The sequence below is a fragment of the Falco naumanni genome, chromosome 4, assembly GCF_017639655.2.
Source record: "Falco naumanni isolate bFalNau1 chromosome 4, bFalNau1.pat, whole genome shotgun sequence".
Lineage (NCBI taxonomy): Eukaryota > Metazoa > Chordata > Aves > Falconiformes > Falconidae > Falco > Falco naumanni.
Window position 1 is genome coordinate 97,783,851 of NC_054057.1, and position 24,513 is coordinate 97,808,363.

Consider the following 24,513-nt stretch of genomic DNA (forward strand, 5'->3'; position numbering starts at 1 on the left):
CAGCGTGCACATCTTCACAGCAAAGAGACATGGGTTTTCTATTTCAGAAACTGTCTCTCTATGGAAGCTGAGCACACAGCGGACAGCTGTGAATCTGAAAGAGTATTTGAACATGCAAACATCCTCTTTGCGTTAACAGCCAATGACTACATATGGAATAGTTGGGAGGTAGAGGCACATTTTGGAAAAAGTTTTCCTCTTGTATTAAAAAAAACTATGTTTCAGTTTAAATTAACAATTTAACTATTTTTAACTTTCATAATCTTGTATTTAGAATGATGGAATCAGTTAAGATGCTGGATAAACATTCTGTAGAGAAACTGAGAATATGGAGTATCCCTTTATCAAAGGATGGCAGGAGAATGAGCTCATTTTACACTTTCAAGGATTTTTGTGCCATATGCTGACAATATTATATTTTAATAATTAATTGTTCATCAAAGGAAAAGATGAAGAACAGGGATGCTAAATTCAAAGTTATTCAAATTGCAAAAATGAATAATGCATGACTTTTATATTAAATACACACTGTATTAAGTAGTCTACATTTCATCCAACTCTGTCTTTCATTTTTAAACATTTTGAACTACAATATGAATAATCAACCAAGGGGAAGCTTATTTAGACAGAGAAATACCTTATTTGAATGCAAACTGGAAGTATCCGACTATGATTAAATTTTGGTTATCAATTAGGGAGGTTTTTTCCAAAGAATTTGGAAAGTCATAGTCAGCTCTAAAACAGTATTTCTTGAGGAAAAAGTAGCTTTGCTAATACACAGTATAAGTAGGGCAGGGTGTGCTCGATCTAATTTTTCATGGCTACAAGCAATGCTGTTAAGTTTTCATTAATGAATTCCAAAGATTAAAATAAAAAAAAATACATATAATTGGATTAAAATGGCTACTAAAATAGATAATCAATTGATTATGCTTTAATAACCTAACACTTCTGAGAACAGATCATTCATTTGTATCGCTTCCATCTAGACGTGTGGTACAGATTTTTAGAAACCAGAGTCACAAAACAGATCGCCACGTGAAACTTAAAGAAAAAAGGACTTAGAAATTCAGCAGTCTGCCTCCCATATCCTTCAAGAGCCTATCGAAACAGTAAATGCCATGAAGTTATGTTCCTAAGAGTTTGAGACATTTTTGAAGATAGGATTTTGAAGTCATGTCACTTTTAAAATTTCAACCTTACACTGGTTATCCTTGTTGGTAAAACTGTAAGGAGAATGATTTGCAAGCTAAGCGACAGCGTTCACCAAATATGGTAGAAATATTTTCTATACATGTACACATATGTGTATATATATAATTCCTACTAAATAAGAAAGAACAAGTTTGGAAATAATATCAAACCTTTCCTCACTGTCTTTTATGACCAGCTCCTATTTCCTATTTTCAGTGCTTTGGAGGGGCACAGAAGCCCAGGAACAGGCTGAGCAGGGTGATGAATTTATAAGGAGGGACAAAGTGGACAAACTGAGTATTACATGACCCAGAAGACAACATTTGCTGACAGGTACTAGGAAATAACTGGCAGACAAAAGTAATAAAACGCACCAATGAAAACATGTGTTCACCTGCAAATACCTGTGAACCACCGCAATCAATGCTGCAAACGGATCCACGAGCCACTTCCTTGTTCTTACGAGTAAACCAGAGCCCTACACCGAAGCGGTCTCTTCTGCTGCTCCTTGTCGCACTCCCATCCCAGCACCCGAATGCAGATGGGCACCCAAGCAAAAAAATAAATATCCAGGAAATCGGAGCCCCAGAGATCGGGACCATAACGACAGGCCCTCGAACTAGAGAGCATTCCTCTGGGAAAGCAACAATAAAACGTGCTGCTGCGGCCACCACTCCCGGGCAACACAGAAAAGAGCAGCACCCAAAACATCCACCGAGATGCTCCACTAGCGCAGTACAGCCTGTTTTATCGACAGTTAACAAACAGCATGACTTTGTTTACAGTATCAAGGCTCGTAAAAATGTGTTGACTCTAATATTTCTACAGGAAAAATTAGCAAGTGTCGCAGCTTCATTGTTGACAATTAAGACAATGATTGTGACATTTAAACTACTGAGTGTTCCACAACATTAAAGGAAAGGATTGTATTTTAACGCTCACATTCACAAAACCCCAAATAACAGAGCCAGCTGGTAGCATATTTGATCTTCTGATACAACATTCATGCCTACCTCTTGGTCCCTCTCCCGTAATGGCAATGGGAAAAGTCACACCCAGTACACTCTTTATTTGGGCTGGTAAATCTCCCTAATGTTTTGCATGGGAACAAGGTCGATTTTTTGTACAACCCAACCTAAAGGTAGAGCAATTACAAGCGTGATTTAAAAAGCTGACCTATTTACACTCTTTATTTGTCAAGGCATCACCACAGATGTGAATTAATACTGAATTGTACATGATAGTTTTCCAAGCAAAGGAAAAAATCAGATCTTAAACCAGATACCAGTAGGGGATCTCCACCAACTACTGCAGTTTTCACAAGATGATGCCAACAAATATTATATTGCAAGAGCCATCAATTTAACGTTTTGAGTTCAAGGACTGACTTGCTAAAAATATATTCTGTGAAACGCTAGATAAAGATAGACCCAAATTTTTAACCAAATCACTGTAGAGCAAGAAGCTTCTTGAGATATGCAGGTAAACAGCACACAACTATCTGTGATCAAACCCCTTTTTAAACCTAACAGGAACTTGGATTGGAGATCACAAGAAAATAACTATATGCCAAGTCCATTTATATCTCATGGACTGCTTTGGGACTTTCATCATGCTTTTCTGCAAGAAAACAGGAACTTGGCTGCATTGAAAACAATATCTTAAAATGAGATTATTTCCAAAATTAATGTATGTGCAATGCCTGATAGGTGGAAACGTTACCCAGCTACACTTTGAATAACTGAAATCTGCAATACCAATATGAAGAGCTTTGAAAGTCTCCCAAATTTGTTCAACAATGTTACTGCCAATTTCATTTTCACGATGAGCCAAGTCATTCTAAAGCTTCTGCATTCAAACATTTAAAAGGCAAACACACAAAAATAATGAAAAGGACACCATGCCGCACACCCACTGAGCCAGAACTCCCCAGCTAAAGCAGGCTGCACAGCAGAGCCAGGGACCAGACTCACAGCAGTGGTTTTAAAGATGATATTACAAATATAGGATGTTATTTCAACTGAAATGATCAGCAGAGGAGTACTTGCTCTGTAAATCCAGCATGAAGAACAGTTTCTGACAGTCCTCTGTACTTAGGGTAATTCTTGTCATTTATTGTGTAATTATTTTTCTCAATTGTATTTATTTTTTAAAAACCCAGAGCCTCTACTGAACAATATAAGGAACTGTAAGGACGCAGAAAGCACAGCATGGCTGGGAGGAAAGGAATGAGGCAATAACACAGTCCTGCAGATTAATTTAATCTGAGACAACCAGCGAGCAGTACAAAAATCGGGAGGAACGAAGAAAAGACAAGTCTTCTATGAAAAAAAAAATATTAAAGTTGAATGTTTCTATACCAGGTATTGGTCTCGGGCTTAATTTTTCTCACTCCCTCTCTTAAAACAGCTTAGAAGGAAAACGTTTTGCTGGGGAGGAGAGGTCTTAACTTGTTAAAGAAGTGAAAAATAATTCTGAAACTTTAAGGCTTAAGCACTGCTGATGCAGAGCAGCTGCTGCCACTCTAGACTGGGATGAGACTTCCCCAGGTTCTGCAAAACCTAGCCCAAGGCAGAGGAACATGCAGAGGGAAGTCTGGAGGGACACAGAAACAAAGAAATATAGAATGGGCACCAGTAGTAGGTAGGAGAAAAAGAAACTATGACAAGGGGTTTAGAGAAGATGATCCCTGGAGCACACTGGACCCTGGCAGTGGTAGGGGGAAGTGAGGCACAAGCAGCCAGAGCAGCACAGGCTGTTCACGTTTTGCTCCAGCGGTGCCAGAGCAAAGCCGCACATTCTCGGACTTTACCACCCCTCTCTTCTCAGCAAACATCCTCAAAACCCACCAGCAACGCACCCAGCTCCTTCCCCCTGCAGGTGCTTTGTTCACATTCAGCATCAACCTTAATTCTTAACAACTGCAATCTTCTCTTTGTTAGTTTGAATTATTTTTTTGTGTGCAATGTATTAATTATATGTCAGCTTGCTGGTCTTTACTCGGCTGTGACCAGCACTGCTTTCCGCAGAGCTGGCAGGTGAAGGAGCAGAGATTTCCAACACTTCCATCATTTATTCTTTTAAATGTCACAGAGCCCTGCAGTTAGGCACAGAGCTGCCCTATATAAAGGTGTGAACTTATCACCTCTGCTCTCATATTCATTTCCCACCTCCCTCCTCCTCCCCTTTGCTCCACAGTAATCGTGTCCTGGCCCCTTTCACATGGCTACTCTGACTGTGAACACAAGAACAGATCAGAAAACAAAAGAATATATCCAGATCATCCCTGAGGAAAAAGAACTGCTCCTCCACATTTTCTTCTCAGCTTAACACATCATGCTGCGATCCCTTTGACGGCCTTCCTTGTTCCAAATTGGGCTGCTGCTTTTGCAAAGTTTTACTTTAAAAGATGAGGTCCCACGGTATCACATCTCACCCTCACCCCTATCCCCTGCCTTTCTTCTCTACAATCCCTGGATATTTGGTGCAGAAAACAAACAGCTTGTCAGGTGGTGTTATGGTTAAAGTTAAAAACAAAAGAAAAAACCTGTCATGCTGCTAATGGTGTTTTCTTGTTATTATGCCTTCTGGTGTGATAGATCCACAGGGTAACTAACACTGTCTGGATTGCTTCTTTTTCAGTGCTGATTTATTTTAACAGGTTATTTGCTGCCTTTTTGCCTAGGACAACTGGAGAGATGCGCAACATATTTATCCTCTATCCTTTTCCATTATTAAAGCAATTCTCCCACTGTATTTTGGCATCGTCTCCCCATCAGCCCCTGAAACTTTGGTGGTCACCATCAACTTGCCTGAACACCTCTCGACCATCTCAAGGGAGACCCAAGATCACACTCTGCTCCATGCTAAGTTTAAGTTATGGCATTTTAATAATACAAAGGCAGAAGAAAAAAGCAAGTTTTTTCCCCAAACTCCCTTTTAAATAAACAAAGGTTCCTCTCTTCCACTCACCCCACCCTGTGTTCGCAAACAAGCAACAGATGCCATTGATTCACTTTGTACCTAAGCTTTTGATCTGGCTGCACTTTGATTTTCAGTGCTCACTTTTGACAAGGAAGGGAATAAGAGCCCCATTTTTGTGACATTAATAGATGCTTTTCTGCTGTGGTAATTTATTTGTGCTCTGCTAATAATTTTCTGCTGATTTGTGTAGATTCTTGGTGACAGACACAGGGAACAGGACAGAATGACAAAACATGGTTTCCATCACCCTGAAAGATTTTCCAGGGGCCTGGGGTTTGCTGCTCCCTCTGACAACCATCTGCTTGCATGGTAGAACGGGACCGTGCAGAGCACCTGCAGCCAGGCTGGGAGAGGGCGAACGCTGCGCAGCCTCGGGCGCTGCCCTCAGGACTGACATCAGGCAAGAAGACTCATTTTATTGCCTTTCAGGCAGCTGGTAAGAACAAGGAAAAGGCATCTCTAAGTGGCTTACATACAAAAGGGTACTAAAAAGGGCAAGTCAAAGACAGCAGAGATGGGAAAAAGCAGTGTTTCTGTGCAATAGTTCCATCCTGCTAGGTACTCCTCTGAGATCTTGCTGAGGCATGTGGCAGACAAAAGCTTTAGTAGCCATTTTAATGCAAATCAACTGTCTAAGACATAACCTGGCCTTTCATGTTCCCCTATTCCCACAAGGGCACAATCAATCTCTCTGAGGCCCTGGGAGCCTCCTCAGTCCTTGCACAAGAACAGCTCTGCCCTCCTGCTCCTCAGCATCATGAGGAAGGATGAGGAGCAGAGAGGGGCTCAGGGCTGGGCACCCAGCCGAGCACCTCAGCAGCACAACGGAGGCAGAAAAGTCTGATTTGCAGCACCACATGCAGTGGAAGTGCAGCCAGGCACTAGTGATTTTATTACTTTACCTAATGATCCAACTTCAAATAAGAATGTGCATCATGGCACCAGCACCCGCATTGCCGGAGACCTTCCCCATCAGCTTTCGTGGTGAGAAGAGCATTTGAAGAAGAGCTAAAAAAGAGCCCCAGCGGTCAGAGCTGGAAGCCACTGGCAAGTCAGCATCTGAAAATTCCTATCACACCTGCTGGTACTCCATCCCTTCTGCAGAGAGGGGGCTGCACGCTCCCAGCTGTCAGTCCCCAGCGGGCTCCGTGGCAGACGCACGCTTGCCGTGTGCTTTATGGCAGGGAAAGCAGGAGTGAGAATAGCAGGCACCTCGCTGGCGGGAGGTGTGACAAAATCCTTGGCAGAGCACAAAACTGAAAGCAATTTTAAAATCAGCAACAGGCATCTGACAGCTCTGAAAAGAGCCTCCTCGGCATTCGTGTGCCTTTACAATGCTCTGCGAGGGCAGATGCAGGAGCTGGGGAGTGTCGACGTGATGGGAACATGCTGTTCGGCAGGAAGATGCGGGGCAAACCCGAGAGCATTATCATTGATCCAAACATTGCGAGGCAGTTTGGTACATCACTGGTTTTCCTTCCAGCTAAGAAACTTTATATGGTTGCTCATGTAAAATTAAGCTTAATGTGGCATTAAGATTCTACAAAATTATGCCTGGAGAATGAGGAAACAAAGTGAACTCTGAGTAGCAACTGAGTCTGTATTGATTTTTATGTGTCCATTTCTCTATCATTGTTACTAAGCTGATGACACTGTGAAGGGCACAATTATTTATGTTCCATCAAATTAGTATGTAATTCAAATCCCTGACGAAACCTCAAGCAAAAATTGCTTTCACTTTCACAGAAAGTCCTCCTGACACTTCAGTTGTTCACTTATCGCTGGAAGGGCACTGTGAGAATCCAAGAATTTCACAGAAAAAATGAAAAGCTATACAAGAATGGTTAAAAACGAGCTCACTACTCACCACTACCACCCCCGCATATAGCTGAGGGTCACTGTGTGTGTCACCATTATGGGGACAGACCAGCGTGGGTGCCCTACACAGCACGGTGCAGAGCGCAGCCCTCATACAGGACCAGGCCTTCTAGTATCACCACAAGGCAAATGAAGATATGAGGGTGATGCTGTGATGATGTTTGTGTGGGTGAGCAATTTCCTCTTTGACAACTGAATAATTGAGAGGAAGGAGTGACTGTCCAGCATGACTCAGGAAGGATGCTCTGCCAGTTGGAGGGAGAGGGACACGGAAAACCAGGGAAATCTTACTTAAATAGGCATGTTGAGATAAGGCACATGAGAGGAGCAAAGCTGAGGGGCTGGTGATCACTCCAGCCAGCAGACAATATACAAACGTGGTCTAGCGTAAAAGCAAGCTAGTTATCTCGACAGTCAGATGTGTTCTTGGTTTCTAATATTATAGGCGACTTTGTATTGTGATGACCACCTAAAACCAACATGGGCATGAAAGTGTTATAAAATGCAAAGAAATTTAAGGTTTCAATTTTGCCTTTCTCCAGCTTCTTTTGTTGGATATCCCTGCTTGATCCTACCACTCTATCCAACAAGCACAAGAGTTTTCCACTGTATTTCAGCCAAAAAGTCCACGTTGCCTTAGGGTTCCAGTTGAATGCAAATGGAAGGCAGGAAGAACCTTTTCAGATAAATTCATAAAAATGTGCTTGTGTAAGATGTAAGTAAATTACACCAAGAAAAGAAATGAGTGTCTGGAATAAAAGCTCACATCTTTACTATTATTCCATATAATAACATTAAAAGAGAGATATGATGTGAGAATTCTTCACTGAAGCGTTCCATCAATGTTTAAGAGAACAATTTCTTTGAACTACTTTGCAGGAGGAAATTCCCTTCCTCTAGCCGCCAAAAGAACCTTAGAAAAGGCCTTTAATCAGGGCCTTTGAAACAGGAAGGAAAGCGAGATTTTCCTCTTTTTCTTCCTTAATGTTTTGAAAAGGAAATAAGCTATTGAAATATATCAAGTGATTTCCTTTACTTGAAACACTACCAGCCTTCTGTGCATTGTGAGCAAAACAAAAATAAATGCCTTTTATCCACCCAGATTTTGCTGCGGGTAGGCAGCACCAAGACAGACTAATCATTATGTGGTCAGGCAATCACAACCTTGGGACCGTGTCACATCCTACCGAAACAATTATTTTGGGGAATGGAATAACACACTTAGGAGACACCGGTGTGATTATCCACTAGTGGCTATTTTGGCTGCAGCAGCGAGGAGCAAGAGAGGGAGCAGAATAAAAAGCACTGTCATGCTTGCAGGGGGTAGAGAGTCTTGAAATAGAAGGCAGGTAGAAACAAAGCTAGAAAAAGATCCTGGTCCAGTTAGATGGCAGCCTGACTTCCTTGTCAAATTGCATAGCCACTGAAAAATCCTTGCAGCCCAAGTGGTCCTCGCTTTATTTTTGCTAGCCTGTTTTGTTCCCCAGTGGGTGGTAGATAATAAAGTCTATTTTTGTGGAAAACACCACAGTTTTTCAGCACAGTGTGTTTTTATTTCACAGCAGAACCCTGCAATTTATAAACAGCAAAACCTATGGAAAATTCTCTAAATGAAGGACTTTATGGTATGTTATCTTTTAACCCCTATGTTTAATTTTCTTTGGATTTACTGGTGTTCCCAGTTGCAATGTTAAATGACTCTGAAAGTAAAGCAATTAATACAAAATCCTATTTCTTTTAATCTAACACTGTCAACTAGTTTTAGGTTTGCAGTCAAGAGAAAAAAAAAAGTTTGTTAAGCTCTACAGCACTAGCTAATGTCTAAAGACAATCCTCAGAAAAGGTGCAAAGATGTTTTATCACAGCACTATAGATGGGACGGAGATTTATTATAGTACCTAGCTCCATTCCAGCAGATGCCATTTGAATTACAATGAGATTATTAAAACTTTACAAATCATTATATTAAAACCTGACAAGAGTACTTTGGGAACTGGAGCATCTTGATGTCACTGCTAATGATGCATTACCCATGATAAGGTTTCAGGAAAATTCCTAAGGAAAAATTGGTTATAAAAGTATTAAATATATTAATATTTATTTCAGTACCTGCTATAAGTTCAAGGATAATAGGTTTATATGCATCAGAACAGCTGAATGATCGTATTTATGTCAGTGTTAGAAAGATGTTCATCTGCTGCAAAGTTTAATTAATTTTCATAGATAGTTAATTTTCTGTTTCATTATCAGCTCCCTAAATTTGAAAGACAAATAATTTATAAACAAATAGAAACTTCAGAGAGGAGTATTTTTAGAGCAAACAGAAGATAAATAGCAGGACTGAAGCATCAACGCTGCCTTCGAAGTACTAATATGAATGATATATTGCAGTAGGTTTTGATTGATAACTTATGCATTCTAGAGCACTGACTGAAAAGAAACAAATCGTTTACTGTTAACCCCAAACCATTTTCAGGTAACAAATGACTTCGATCTTTACCAATCAAATAATGGCTGTGATGCCCTTAAACATCAGTGAATGGGGAACATACAGGCTCGCTGCGTCCTTCCAGGGGTGACCTGGTCCCTTAAGGACAATATTCCTGCCCTTCTCCCCTTTCCAGCAAGAAGAAAGTTTAAGCAGGTACTTACCATGATGTACAACGCCCTTCAACCCATGGATAATGGGATCCAGTGCAGGATTGTCCCTCTGACTGACCTACATGCAAAGGATACAGGATTGGTTACATCTATTCTGTCATCAGGCAGAACAGTCTCAGCTTAATCTTCTAGAGAGAAAAAAAAAAAGATGTTATCTAACAAGCTGCTTAGTTCTCACATTCTCAATGGCTCCTCACCAAATGCCAAAGATACATGGTGTAATAAAATAAAGTAAGGAAGGTTAAATCAAAAGAAAGCGTCCTCTGAATTCATTAAAACATTAGCCATATTATCAGCCCAGCAAAGCCTAAAACCAGAGTGCTGAATTTTTCTCCATCTACGTCTGCTTTCACAGAGGAAAACTGCTGTGATAAACAGAAGTTATCTCAGACCAGTTCATCCCTTACTGATAGGGGAATAAATCTGGTGCTGCCACTGAAATCAGTGAAGCTGGACCTCTTTTAGCCGTAATGGAGTTAGGTCTTGGCATCTCTTTGCTATTCATATTTTTACACTTATTTAATTTAGTGTCACTTGGACAAGGGAGAGAGAAAAAAGCTTTGTGAGAGGATCTAGAAGAAATCTCTGATTTTTGATGATGTAATTGCTGGCACTGCCACACCAAAAACTCGTATCCTGCAGTATTTCTTCTATCACACAGCGATCACCTGTGTCCTCTGCAACGGTGAGACCTAGCACCAGAGAGAGGCGGCGAAGGCAGCAGGAGGGATTAACCCTGTTGAGCTCCACAACTTACAAATTAAACCCATCACTTCAGTCACTTACTTGTAACACAGCCAAGGAATTTACAACCAATAATGCAATTTTTTTTTTAACCTTTTGCCTCCTTCAGAGGTATTAAAGGAATAACTCACAATTTTTGTGAACATGTTCTATTATTTAAGATACTTTCCAATTTACTTTTGGGAAATAAATACTGGCATGCACCTCATCCACATGGTCTATTTCTCTTTTTTTTTTTTTTTTTTTTTGCCACTGGTCAGCATCAGAAGCCTGTGCCGTGTTGATCGTTTTTGGATGGACTGCTGCCAATGGCAAACAAATCGAATGCAAAAAGAGCTCCTCTGTACTTTATTGCCTGCCCATGACCTCAATGTCATCAGGGAAGACAAAGTTTAATCATTTTATGGCCACGTATTAACATATGAGGAAAGGAGCGGAGATAAAAGAAGAAATCCATGAGACAGGACATTGCGCCCAGCAGGGAGCACACTGTTGCGTAAAGCACAGCACCAGCTTGGAGTGCACTCTTAGGAAAAGGACATCATTGATCACAGCACATCCAAAAAATGCTTTATTGTAAAAAAAATCATGACTTTTAATGGCCTGAGGAGAAAAATGGGACTCACTGCCCAAGTTTCAAAAGAACAAGCATGTCTCTTCTTGTCCTTCCTCCCCATGACTAATTAGGAATCTTAGAAACCTCATTATCTTCTTAGCTAACTGCATTGAAAAAAACCACAACAAGCCACCTTTCATTTTTGTGTTTATTGGGCCTTTTAACTACTCCACTGTGTTCAGGACGCATTTTCGTGCTCTTGTCTAGAGACAAAATGTTTTTTTTTGGTTTAGCATTTTAAATGGAAATTGAAGATCCTTTTCTCATCATGGTGCTCCAGAACTTACAATGATCAGGTAGGGCAAGATATGCAATAAAATTATGAAACTAGCAACAGCAGCTTTGAAATATATACAGCTTAGATGTTACTGGCAATAATATTATTAGCCCTGAAGGCTGTAAGCGCTTTGAAGCGTGAACTTTTATATGCCCAAAGGGGTGTTCTGTACACTTTGGATTCTTTATAAATAGTAATCACAGTACAGTGGACCCATTGACCCACTTTGTAGGCTCTGTCTGGCTTCTGCATATCACTGAAAATGCAGAGCTGTTGCTAGACACATTCCTGCATCTTTTCCATTTATTCAGGTCTCTCCAAGCCATGGCTACCACTAAAAAAAAAAAAAAAAATCATTAAAAAAGCTACAAACAGTTTGATACAAGACTGCAAGAAAAACTTGCACTGGACTTGAACAATGTTTTATTTATTGCTGCCTAACTATAAGTGGTAAATAGTTTTATTTTGTTTGCTTTGTTTTTATTTCTGGTGACAGCTGCAATCAGTTTGAAGAAAGCAAATAGATGGAAAGAATCCTAAAGGTTAAAACTCTTCCTTTTGGGATTTTCTGTCAAAGTAGATCAATTCTTCACCTCAGCCTTGGCAGCGCCTCTTTAATCTGCTGAGGTGGTATGCCTATATAGATCCAGCTACGCAATCTTTTTGATAGCGTATTCTGCAAATGTGCTGTGTTCTTCAATAGCATGAGATCAAGAGTCACGTTCTTTCTTTGGAGGCTGGAAAGCAAATGCTCTGTGCATCTGTAATCTTGTTTTCTCCAAGGGTATGGGGACTGGTATCTCAAGTTTCTTTAAAAATCACATGCAAACATGTACCACTTGCGATGTCAGTTCAGACCTGTACAGCATAAAGTCTCACTTTGTTTCCAGATGCTTTTCTCCTTTTTCCTCATACTCACACACTGTTCTCCCAAACCTCACTACAACTGTTTCAGGATCATGGTAATACCATTAGAAAAGTGCCCAAAAGTTTTCTCATTTTGTGGAATGGTTCAGGCTTCAGAACAAAACTTTTCTTATGTTTTTTTTTTTTTTTCAGGCTCTCAAAAAAAACCCCACCCCACCTTGAATTTCCTCTCTATTTTTTTGCACTTCTCTGTATCCTTTTTCTGCCTGTGTTCACAGAGAAAAGGAGGTTTCTGAAACTCAAAATGTCAAGTTCTATCCCCATTGCTGTACATCTCTAGTTTAACTGGCCTGGAGCTACCATGCTGGTTGAGATCAGAGATTCACCCATACAAGAATCCTGTCTCTGACAACAACTGATACTTAAAAGAAAGGAAGGGCAAAAAAAAGCAGAATAATAAAAAGGACAAAAATCTGTAGAATAAGAAGTGTCCTTCTGACCTCCTTTATGATTCCATGTCATGAAACTTGAGCTTATATTCTTCTACAAACTGTTTTTATCTTTTTCTGTTATATCATCTGTATTACAACAGTGTGGTTTTTATTATCTTATGAATATATCCTGAAGGAAAACAGCAATGAATTCTTCAGATTGGCTTTACATGCCACATTTCTCATAATACCTTGGATGCAGAATTAGAGAAAGACCGTACATCTGTAACAGGGTCTTCAGCACTTAGGCTTCACCCAACACATGCCTGCCAAAGCTCTGCAAAGCTTTTTTTGACCCGTGAGACAAAAGCAATGAGTTTCCCTCTCCTCCTCCAAGAGGCTAGCACAGAAGACACATCATAAATGACAATTTCTCAAGCACACGAATGTCGCACACAAACACAAACCTGCTATGCTATGATCTTGAGCATGCTGCACAGCAAGTATTAATGGACAGATGGAAAACCATCCTGAAATTGCCCTAAATACCCATGGTACCGCTACTACAAATGTTGTTTTCTGAACAAGATGCTTTTGCTCAAGACTGACTAACACTCTATAGGTCTGCAGTAAGCAAGATAAATAATACTTGTGTGCATCATTTATAATTGAAAAATGCCTGTAATCCTCTTCAGCAGAAATAAATAGGTAACTATCATGCTAAGCGCAAGGGAAAAATAAACACAGAGATATCATTAAGCAGTTTCCTGTGCTAACAGAGGGTAAATATGGGATGAACATGACATGAGGAAGCAAAATCTCTTTGTTTATCATACCCTGTGGGTGACTTCGATACCTGGTGTGCATGCCATTCTGAGTAGAAGCAATGGCTTGATATTAATGCAATGTACAAAACAAGCATTGGCAATGTAGGAAAAGGTAATGCACAAGTGACCCCATTCTGGAGCATTAAGACAGAGATGTTCTTCAAGTGAAGTCATGGTGGAAATCATTACTCTAGACAGGCTGCATTTACTTACAGCTCCTGCATGTAGTGCAGGGACTGAGAAATGATTCATTCCTTAGTGAACAACAAGGTTGATCAGTCACGAACTCTATTGACAACAGCGTTAACACCTTTCAGCAGCACAGCCTGCTGTCCCCTGGCTTGAAAATGCTGTTCCTGCAGCCCTACCCTCAGAGTCAATAGGGTAGTGGGCAGGTCAGGGAGCTAAGCACCTTCTCAGGATAACGTTATTAATACTCCAAAGAGGAAAGTTCCAGCAAAGGAGCAAAGCAGGAGCATGATGAGAGCAGAGACAGCACCACAGCCAGGCTGACCATGCTAGTATGGGCACCAAGTCACAGCATGTAAAAATAGATGTTAGCGGGCAAGGTACTACTCTGCTGAAAGTCCCTGTGTTACAGCAGTACTAAGCTCAGTGTCTCCTAATGAGTTAAAAACTCTAACCAGTTCTCATATTCTGTCATTAATTGTACACCAAGTAGCTGAAGCTCTGTTCATCTGATTGAGCTTTATAGGACAAACTCAGAACCTCCTGAAGTCTCTGCTTTTACAAAAATCAGCAGAGTTGTAAAGTGTTAAAATTTACACCCCATGCTATATAATCTCAAACATATGCTAAAGTCATATATGTAGTCCAAGATCTGTCTGTCTGCTGGAAACCATTCTATAAAGCAAAAAAAAAAAAAAAAAAAAAAAAAAAAAAAAAAAAAAAGTCTCAGGCAAAAATTTTGAGCTTACAATGCTTATTTTAGGAACAGTGACAAATAAAAGCAGAGGAACCCCCAAACATACATTGAAGCAGTTAGACCACACAGCGACACCAGATCTTACCTCCAAGACCCCTGCCTAAAGGGCCAGACTTCTCCCATTTTCCACCGCTCTGGGCAGCCTCTCCAAAAGTCAGGTTATCTTCCCACCAGCCAACGTGAGAAGGGCTGGGGGAAGCACCACAAAGCTCTCTAATGATCACTGGTACTAACCACCTTGTGAAAAGTAGGTGAATATTAATAGCTTAAGAAGCTCAGGAGTAAGGAATACACTTCTCTTTTAAAAATATGCTTACATAGATCTGCTGTATTGGAGAAAAGGGTGTGGGGAGAAAAGAACAGAAGAAAACCCACCTATTCGGGGTGATACAAAATACAAATTTATCTTTCATTTCCACCTTAAAAAAATATCTGGCATTTAGACTTATTAAACTGTCATAAATTTGCAGCAACTGCTTTCAAGCTCATTAAATGGGCTCACAGACAGTATTGCAAAGCATCTCAAAACGAAGGAGAATGCCATAGTCGGCTATATTGAAAGGCGAAATGACATGCATTTTGTGCAAGTCAGAGGAAAATGAATGGCAACAATTTTGTGATACAGTACCTGAGCCTTTCCCCTCCGAATAGTGATATAATTTACTTTTCTCTCCCACTGCAACATTTGGCCCTTGACTTGGAAACTAAATCTTCAATCTATCAAGCCTTACCCATCTGCTAAGTAAAATGGCCAAGACAATCTGCATGCCTTGAATTCGATATAGCCAGCTGCTCCCAGAGTGCTGTGGCATTAACATCCAAAGACCATTCTCTTGTGCTGTAAAGGACAGTGTCTGCCAAGGATGAATGACTACACACTTAACCGTGGCAGCTGAAGCCAGTGACAATGGCTGACACAGAGAGACGCCAATGTGTCAAATTCTACTTTCAATTACAACGGTGAAAGTCAGGGGTAATATTCCCCCAACCGTATGCCTTCAGCTCCCATTCAGCTTGCGGTTAAGATCTACAGCTCACCAGCCAAATACTCAAGTCTCCAAACACTCTGTACAAACAACTAAGACGAAAAAGAAAACTATTATAAATTAAGTAGGTTGCAGAGATTAAATTGTCCTGTAGGGTTTCAGGACAATCAACATGGTTAAGCAATTTATTCTCTTATCAGCTCAGTACTGTTGGACAGATGCCAGTCCTGAGTCTCTATGGGAAAGGACCTGATTTTCACCGCTTTAGAATAGAAATGAGAATTCCATTAATGCAAACGTTATGCCACGCTATGTATTTTAACATCACAGCAACAAGATTTCAAAGAATCCAAGATAATCACAGACAAAAGAAACATACTTTTCTCAGCGAAGTACATGGCATATTGCTTGTGAAACTCTTCAAATCCATATTTTTTGGGCCAAATTATTTTAGAGATAACTAACAGCATGGGTAGGTCCTACTCCTAACCCTTCGGAACAATGATGCATTAACCCTGCATCGCTCTGCAGCACTGCGAAAGGATATACATCCTGGCTTTGTGGTATGCAGCCTTTTGCTCTGCACAAAGTCCATTGTCTCCCCTCTCTCTTCTCTCCCTTTTGAAGTCTACATTGTAAAATCTGGTTGTGGATAAATATCTCATTTCTTAAACATTTCTGAATAAAAGGGAGTGAAAGATTTCAGCAGAATCTGGAATGTGGATGAATAGACGGGAAAATTTTACATGTGCTTTGCCTTGAAAAACAGTAGGAAATATTTATTTGGACCTTTTCAGGAGAACTGATGGGTGAGAAGGGATACTGGTCGACACTACAGCACATTGAGCAATCTGTGAAGGCAAGCAAATGCCTACAGAGCTCTCATCACAATGATAAGCTAGATTTGGTGCTGTGAATTTTTCACCTTCACAAGCACTAAATGATCCAAGAATGATGTATTCCTGCTCCTCCACAGATGATATTTTCTTCCATCTCCCCCATATATGCTATAATTGCACATCTCCTTTATAAGTCGATGCAAAAGGACAAATCTGGCCAAGAGCCTGCAGCCTGACAGAGGTGAGCTGGGAGACAGAAAGCATTTGCTGTATAATGAATGGACTGCCCAAAGTAAGTATCCTGCAGAATATATTTTAAGGGAAAACAAGAAATGGAAACAGCCCCCTTAATACTTCAAGTTGCTGCTCATGTGGAAAATCAGAGAGAATAACAGGTACCCAGGCAAGATGTGACACTGAACCTTATGCTGGCACATGCACTATTTCACATAGATACTGCCATGACCTTTGATTTTTTCAAAATGTGCATTAGAGCTGAGTTCGCCTTTACCTATGGCAACTGGTTTCAAGTTCAGTGATTCGAAGGCAAATTCTGTTAAGTTAAATCTGGGGTTTGGCCTTCAGGTGTTAATAATCCCATTATGAATGAAAATATACAGAAGTCATGAGGTGCATATGTAAGCAGAGGGGGTGTTCCTAAACTTATCATTCACTATGTTGTTTGAAGGGGGGGGGAGGGGAAGTTAATCAGTCTTCCAATGATTATTTTAAATAGCGTAATGGGTGTGCATTGATCCTTCTAGCTAATTCCACTTTGAATAATGCATCATTCTGACTGAAAGCTTGCTAGTGATCTATTAACTTCATATTCCATCACAGCTTTGGAAGGTACCTACAGTGAGATATTAACTAGCAGTGCCAAAGAGGAAGCTGCACTTTTCCCTTTTTTTCTTTTTTTTTTTTTTGGTGGATTTTTTTTGGGGTTTTTTTTTTGTTTTAAAAAAAAAGAGGAGTCCAAAATAGTTTCAAAAGCTATTGAACTGACATTGAGGTCAGGTCTTCTGGCTGTTCCTCATCTTTGGTTGAGTGCAATGCAGCTGCTTGCAACCACAGCTCCTCTCAGCCTTAGCTCACCCCCTCCATTGCTTTGTATCTGCTGTCTCTGGACCTCAGGTAGTTACAGACACCCTGGGACAAGGATGGGTCAAACTAAGTTATAGATCACAACTTCCACTTTCATTATGTCTAGTAGGGATGCCTGAAGATACAAGAAGCATAGTCACTTTTACACCAAAATTTGTCTGAAACAGCAGTATCATAAAAAGAGCAAAGGGACAGCACAGGCTACATCAGAACATACAACAGAATTTGCACCAGCGTGTTGCAAGGCAACGTGCTAATATAAGGGGCTGTCTCAAAAAAAGCAAGAGCATGAAACTCAGAGGTAGAATTAAGTACTGCTTAATAACTCAGCTCAGAGTACGTTGTGTTTGTGCACACTGAATTTCTTTGTTAGTGAATAGAAACATTGATCGAGTATTGTACAGATGCTGGCAGCTGACTGATCAGCTCACCAGGCTGAGGAAGACTTTGCAGCCTTCCCCCTGCAGCATTACCTCTATTCACTATCACAAGATTTGCAACCACCAGGATGGTAAGAAACAGCCAACAATGTATTTTCCTTTCTTTTTGTAAGCCACTTGTTTGCCTGAACTTTGACTCATTCCATTGATAAGGTAGGCATTAATTTCCCCAAAGTATCCTTGCCCTTTGAAAGCATGATACAGCTAATTTACTGCAAGTGAATAGTATATTTAATTAACAAATCATTGGAAGATCTTAATACGCATATATCTGAGGAAAACCAAAAGTTATCTGCAGCCCAAAAGCACAATCTGATTAGTAGCAATAAAATATCTAAGATACAAAACTCTGTAAAAGACAAAAATGTAATTGCAACACAGAGGAGAGACAGCTTCAGTGGCAGATTCTCAAAGCTGGGAAAGCTTGATTGATAGACTTTACCATCTGCAGCTGCGCAAAAAAAAAAAAGGCTAGAGTAGCTGCAAGTTTATTTAAAGCAATTTTGGTGCACTGAGCCTACTTGTTCTCCTTTGAGAAAATAATATGATTTCTTCATAGAGCATGTAGTCTACTTATTTAAGCAGCAGTGTGCAAGATCTCTCAATCCTACCAGCAGTTCAGCTGGAAAAATGACACACCAGGGGGTAACATTTTATCAGGATGGAGGCTATTTTATAAAAACTGCCATCAGTTATAAACTGTTCTCACCATCTGAGTTTAAAAAAAAAAAAAAGAAAAAAAAGAAGGGGAAAAAAAAAAGGAGTTGGGTCTCTTTTAGAGTTTCCACAATCTGCTCAATTTACAGGAGTTTTTAGGCAAGAATAACCATTATGACCTAAGTAGGGAGGAAAATGAATTGGTGTAATGAAAAAAATATAACAAGCACTACAACCAGATCATCCTACAGCACCCACTCTTTGATATACAGCTTCACACATTTGGAGAGGCTAAACTCAAAACTGTGAAACCAAGAATGGAAGTTAGCTTTCAATTTCTTCTGCTCCTGGCTTGAATTTGGTACAAACATGTGCAACTGAGAAAAAAAAAAAAAAGTTCTTCTTTTTTAAAAATAAAACAATGAAATCTGATGGCTAAACAAGAAAATGGGCTAGGCAAAATGCAAAGGGTGGAAGGGAACAGCTCAGATGGGCACCTGGAACCCCAGCATTTTGCAGGGGTTTATAATTTAATTGCTCCAGCTAAGCTGGCCTAGGATGCAGCAGAGATTTCCAGCCTTTTCTTTCTCTTCCATCCAACACAAAGGATTTTGGTGAGAGAGGTCACAGCAATCACCCCTTTAAAATGAAGAAAAGCAGTCATCTCAGCTTCCCAACATCTTTCATTCATTCTGTATGAAAAATCCTCATTTTTTCTCCTCCCAGCACTGCCCTCGGCTCACTTCCCCACAACAGCAGCGGCTCCCTCCAGCCCGCCAGTGCGAGATGACTCAAGCCGGCATCTATGAGTCACAAATACAAAGGATGCAGAAATGTCAAGTAAGTTACACAGCCACTTCCCCAACGACAACCACACCTCACCTCACAATTAAATTAGAGATCCAATGAAAACAAATTATTGTAGGGCAGATTTTTTTTTTCTCTCTTACTTTGAAACATCAAACTCCAAAGTAGTTTGCTTGCCATTCCTTTTACCTCATTTTTAAGGACATTGACTTGAACTCATCTACCGAAACTGCTGCAGGAATTTTTGCTACAGCAAATTCCCGATGTGTAATGTAGCAGCCATGGGTCAGGAGGGCTCTCCGGCTTCCAGGCATCGTTGTGGTACAAGAACCCACTGTTAGACCAGTGGTGTTCATTAACAGCTTTCTGGCACAAAAGGATGAGTCTGTCAACTAAGATACATTTTTGTATTTGTAATTCTCTTTCAAGCAAGTTCTTCCATCTTCACTTATCCTTCTTAAATTTTGAGTGTCATTTAAGTTCTTGCAGGTGTGTGCAGCTCTGCAAAACGCCATGAACCTGTGCAGTTCAGTGCTCATGGTACCTAAGGCAGAAAGCGCCATCTAATCCTCAGAGCTTCCTCACGTCTGCCTCCGTTCTCATTTCTGAGTTGCCTCCCTCTTCCATCGCCCACCTGCCACCTCCTCCTCGCTCTCTCTTCCCACCCAGTGAGCTGTTTCTGTCTCCTCCAACGCTACAGCATCCTCTCTTCCCAAACCATTCCACATACCCCTCGCACACCCTTGCACGACTCTGCCACCTCCTCCTCCTCTCCACCCCCGGCCTCCTGCATCACCACAGAAGTCCCTGTGCCCTCCCACCCCCACCCAGATGTCCTTCATAGAGACAAGGGAAAGAAGTAGCCTCAGCTATTGAGGGTGGCAAGTGGCCTTATCCAAGGGAGACTTGGATGCCAGCAGACAGGGTGCCAAGGACACCAGCTGCAGGACTGCCCAGGACTCCAGAGCTCATGGGCATGAAGTGCAGGTGCACCAAGAGCCACATCCCTCAGCCAGGCTGGGTACCAGCAGCAGGGCAGCCACAGCAGTAGTGCTCCAAGAAGCAGGTGCGATGAGGCAGTCCTTATCTCAGTCTCCTTCAAGCCACTGAATTAAAAACGGCAGGATGTGGCCTGCAATTTTTTTAGCTGCTTCTAAGCTACTCAAGTTCCTGCAGCAATAACAGTAGAGCTCAACCCCCCCCCCCCCCCGCCCCCCCCTCATTTCACCTGGTGTAACACTATGCTCAACAGTGAGGATCATATGTCAAGCTGTTTATTTTTCACTCGGTTAGAATGACCCAACAATTCACTCAGTTCCTTACAAAACCCTTTCAACAAGTATCATGGCTTGTGTTTAGAGGAAATGGGGAAATTATCGTACAGAAAAAAAACCACTTAGAACATAAGTGCATTAAAAGCCTGGGAAACATTCAGTTTGTGGCAGCAGTTTCTTCCTCTTGAAATACAAAGAAATACAAAAACTAACATGACATGTATGCTTGTTTCAAGATGTTCTACATTTCAGCAGTGGCACAGTGAATGCTATCCAATCACTGTGAGCAGGTGATAGTCTTAAAGCCACAGAACTCCTCAGGATGCTCTAGCCTTCATGCCTCTGCTCCACAGGTTTCTTACATTTTTCCGGTGCTCCTGTGGAGCATGACCCATCTGTGGAGGGGGTTTTCAAGCTCTGGCTCTGGTCAGGAAGCCCTCCTCCTACACAGGATCTAACTTCAAAATTACCAGAATCTCAACATCGCAGGGAAAAGTAGGAGAAAAGAAACAAAATGCAACTGAATAAGATTTAAAACAAAACTTAAAACATGGTTGGAACAAAAGGTGCTCTTTGAACAAGTCTAGTCTGACCCAGAGCAGTGAAGACACTTCCTGCAGGTGGGTGTACACAGGAATGCTCTCAGGAAGGGTCTTCCATCTCCTGTCCTCTCACATACTCTCTGAATCTGCTTGCCAGCGAACCTGCCTATTAATTTGAGGTGTTTACCTCCTCCTTTTTCACTTCTTTTCACACCCCAGCGCTTTAACTCCTAAGTGTCCACAGATCATGTACGCTGGTTATGATCCTATCACCGACACCGTGGCCAGTCAGCTGGAGCATCCAGGCTCCAGGCACATGCTTTGCCACAACCTCGGTTTTGGTATCCACCTCTAGAAAAGTTTATTATCTCTCCTCTCAAAAGCCTGGCAGGCTGCATGGTCCTTTGATGTCACCACGCTCATATGACCACATGCAACTGATACCGCAGCCTGCATTGGGCTTTTCCCTGCCAAAAGCTTGAGCTGGTCTGGAGCAAGGTAAAAAGCCAATACTCTGTCAGGGCAATCTTCAGAGGGCTGTCGCAAAGGGACATGTTTGCTGCCAGGCTGCACAGGCAATTCTCCCCAAAATACCTGTGACCCAACATAGTCTGAATTCCAGCCCAGCTGTAACGCGCAAACAAGGAGCACTGCACTGATGGCTGCTGTGAGGATGAGAGGCTTTCCAGAGCTAACAGCAGCGAGCACCAGTGCTCAAAAGCTGGATGCCGTAGCATCCCATGTTCTCTGCAGACTGGCCTGTAACCCCTGCATACTGGTAGGATGCACCTGCATCTGCAGCTCAGCTCTGCAGATTTCAGGTGGGGGGGAGCAAACATTTTAATATATGGCATGATAAGGAAGGCATAAAAAATTCTTCTATTTTTAGGGGTAAGACACTAGTTATACGCCTCAGATGCAATGCAAGCAGTAATGAAGGAAGAAAGAGGATACTTCCTAAGAGGTAGGCATAGCCTGGGCACTTACGACATATATGCAGCATTAAAAAAAATTGCTTCTGACACAAGAACAGCTGACAGAGATAATCTCCATAGCTCAGCATGAATTTATATAGCCTTTCAGCAACTCTATTAGACAGGTGTGGTAGCAGCCAGCTGTACTGCATGCACAGACCAAGTTTCTCTGAAACCTGAGGGCCCATATGGCCCTGCAGCACACCGAGGTGGTACCACCTGCCCAGGCATCACCCCCCTCTCCCACCACCATCTGTCCACAGAGAGGTATCGGTATCGACCTGAGGGCTAGTGCAGAGCTGGTCTAGATAACAAGCGAGTTCAGACTCACAAATAATGGGTGTTTCCATCCACAACCCAGGGACCACCAAACAGCTCTACCCAGACAGGTTTAAAAGCCAGCTTTACTTCTGGCCTTGAATTCTCTGCCCAAGTTATGAGAAAAGACAAGTCTAGCCATAAGGTGGGGTGGGCTGTGTGCTATTAGAGAAGGTAAGCTTATTAGCTGAAATATAATAAATCTCCATAGATATCTGGAATAGCAGAAGGCAACAGTTTGCTTACCCATATCACTGGTAATGAGTTGGCAAGAGGACAGCATTCCAAAACATAAACCTAAAGCTTAATTTGACTGGTATGCACTTTGGGAGAGTACTTGGGGAGAGTAACAAGTCTGGGTCACCTCAGATGGGGAACTATCTGTCTGCTTATGGTCTCCCACAAAATGCAGCAGGATATAAAAGCATGTGTTTTTTAGCGGTTTAGAGTACAAAATCCAGGGAAAAAAGAACTTTGAAAAGTGATTGATGTAGTCTAATCATGTTTCACACAAGAATATTTTGAATTACGTTAGATGTTTTTATAGGATCTAGATATGATAAAGACTGTTTGCCAGGTGGCAAGGTAGGTAAGGGGCAAGGAAGGTGTAAGGAAATAATTTTATGTTGACTGCTTCTAAAACACAGCCATGTGCATAATGTGATGAAAACCACAGACAAAGTACACACAAAAAAATAACTAGTTTAGCTGTTAGGGTTATGGAGCTTTGCTTTCTAATCAATGCTTACTCATATAGCTGTTTTTAAACATTGATCTGGTAGCATGATCCTGAGGGAAAAATGAATATCAAAAGGGGCGATTTAATTCAATCATCCTGATTCCTGCATAACATGAACCTGTTTCTTCAAAAGCCCAGAAAGCAGTAACTTAAGTGAAGCTTACAGATCAGCTAATATATTTACAGCCTTAAAATAACATGAGACACACTACAAAACACATTGAGATCCAAAGTTAATCTCTTTCAGCAATATTCTTGCTGCAAGTAAAGATGAATTTTACAGTAAAAAATCCATTTTATAAGGAGCAAGACTGAGCTTTCTAATAACCAAGCTACTTTCTAACGTGGTACATCATTTTACTCATAAAGAACAGTTTGCCAAATCTCCAGTTCGGCGTCATTTGATACAGTACAGATGCTGTGAAACCAATACCTTCTTTCAGAAAGTCTCTTTACTCTTGAAAATGACTACATTACGATGCATTTTTGATGGTACAGTTACAATCAGCAGCTAAATACTTTTCTCATGGTCTCAGCCAGGCGGCTTTTCTTTGGCTTCTCAGTGCTCCCAGAGCTGTGAAACAGTTGCAAACACTGTAAGCTCATAGGAAAAATCCTGCTCCATCTTGCAAGCCTCTGAAAAATCACTATTCAGAGATGCTGTGAACAGATTCATGCAATCTTTATTTAACACATATTTCAATTTTCGGCACAGAATAACATGGTGACTGGCATTCTTGACTCTCATCTATCTCCAGTAGAGCTTAATGTGCATAAAAGCACATCCCAACTTCTTTGCTGCTTTTGTTCAGGGAACTCTGATGCAAACACACCTGAGCTTAAAACAAAGGGAGGTTTAATATTACTCAAACTGGGACCATTTAGCTAATTTCAGAATCATCATCTCAGTTGGATTATTTAGCTAATTTCAGAATCATCATCTTAGTTGGATTATCGTGCTTTTCAGTGAATCTTAGATATAGAAGACACGTCTGAAAGCTACTAAAATTACGCTGTAAAAGGGTTCCCAAGTTTACACACTCCCATCTCCACTCTATGGACTTGAAGATTTCTGATTTAGATTCACGGGTGGCAAAACATCAGATACAAGGATTGCTCTGGGCAAGCTGCCATCTCGGCTGCAGAATTATTTTGGGGGGCAATATGCCATCAGCATTATCAGTTAAGCCATCAGCCATACATACAAATGTCTGCCTCTGTACAAAGATATAAAGAAAGGGACCAGACTAGGCTCTGATTTACTTTCATCGCCTGCCTTTGACCTCTGGAAAGAAAACCACCAGCTCAGAAAACCCTCAATAATCACCTCTCCCACAGTTGTCCTGCAGCACAGAAACTACAAATGACAAAACCCAGCAACAACTCAACCCTCCGGCAGCAATCTGTA

At 41.2% G+C, this 24,513-nt stretch overlaps 1 protein-coding gene across 1 annotated transcript in view; it reads right to left on the bottom strand.

Annotated features, from left to right (window-relative positions):
- The window catches only part of PTPRG (protein tyrosine phosphatase receptor type G), a 412,309-nt gene that overhangs the window by 106,952 nt on the left and 280,844 nt on the right, over positions 1–24,513 (bottom strand). The window contains exon 6 of the mRNA XM_040589702.1: positions 9,709–9,775. Coding sequence (XP_040445636.1) covers positions 9,709–9,775 — 67 coding nt within the window. The remainder of the gene's footprint in view (positions 1–9,708; positions 9,776–24,513) is intronic.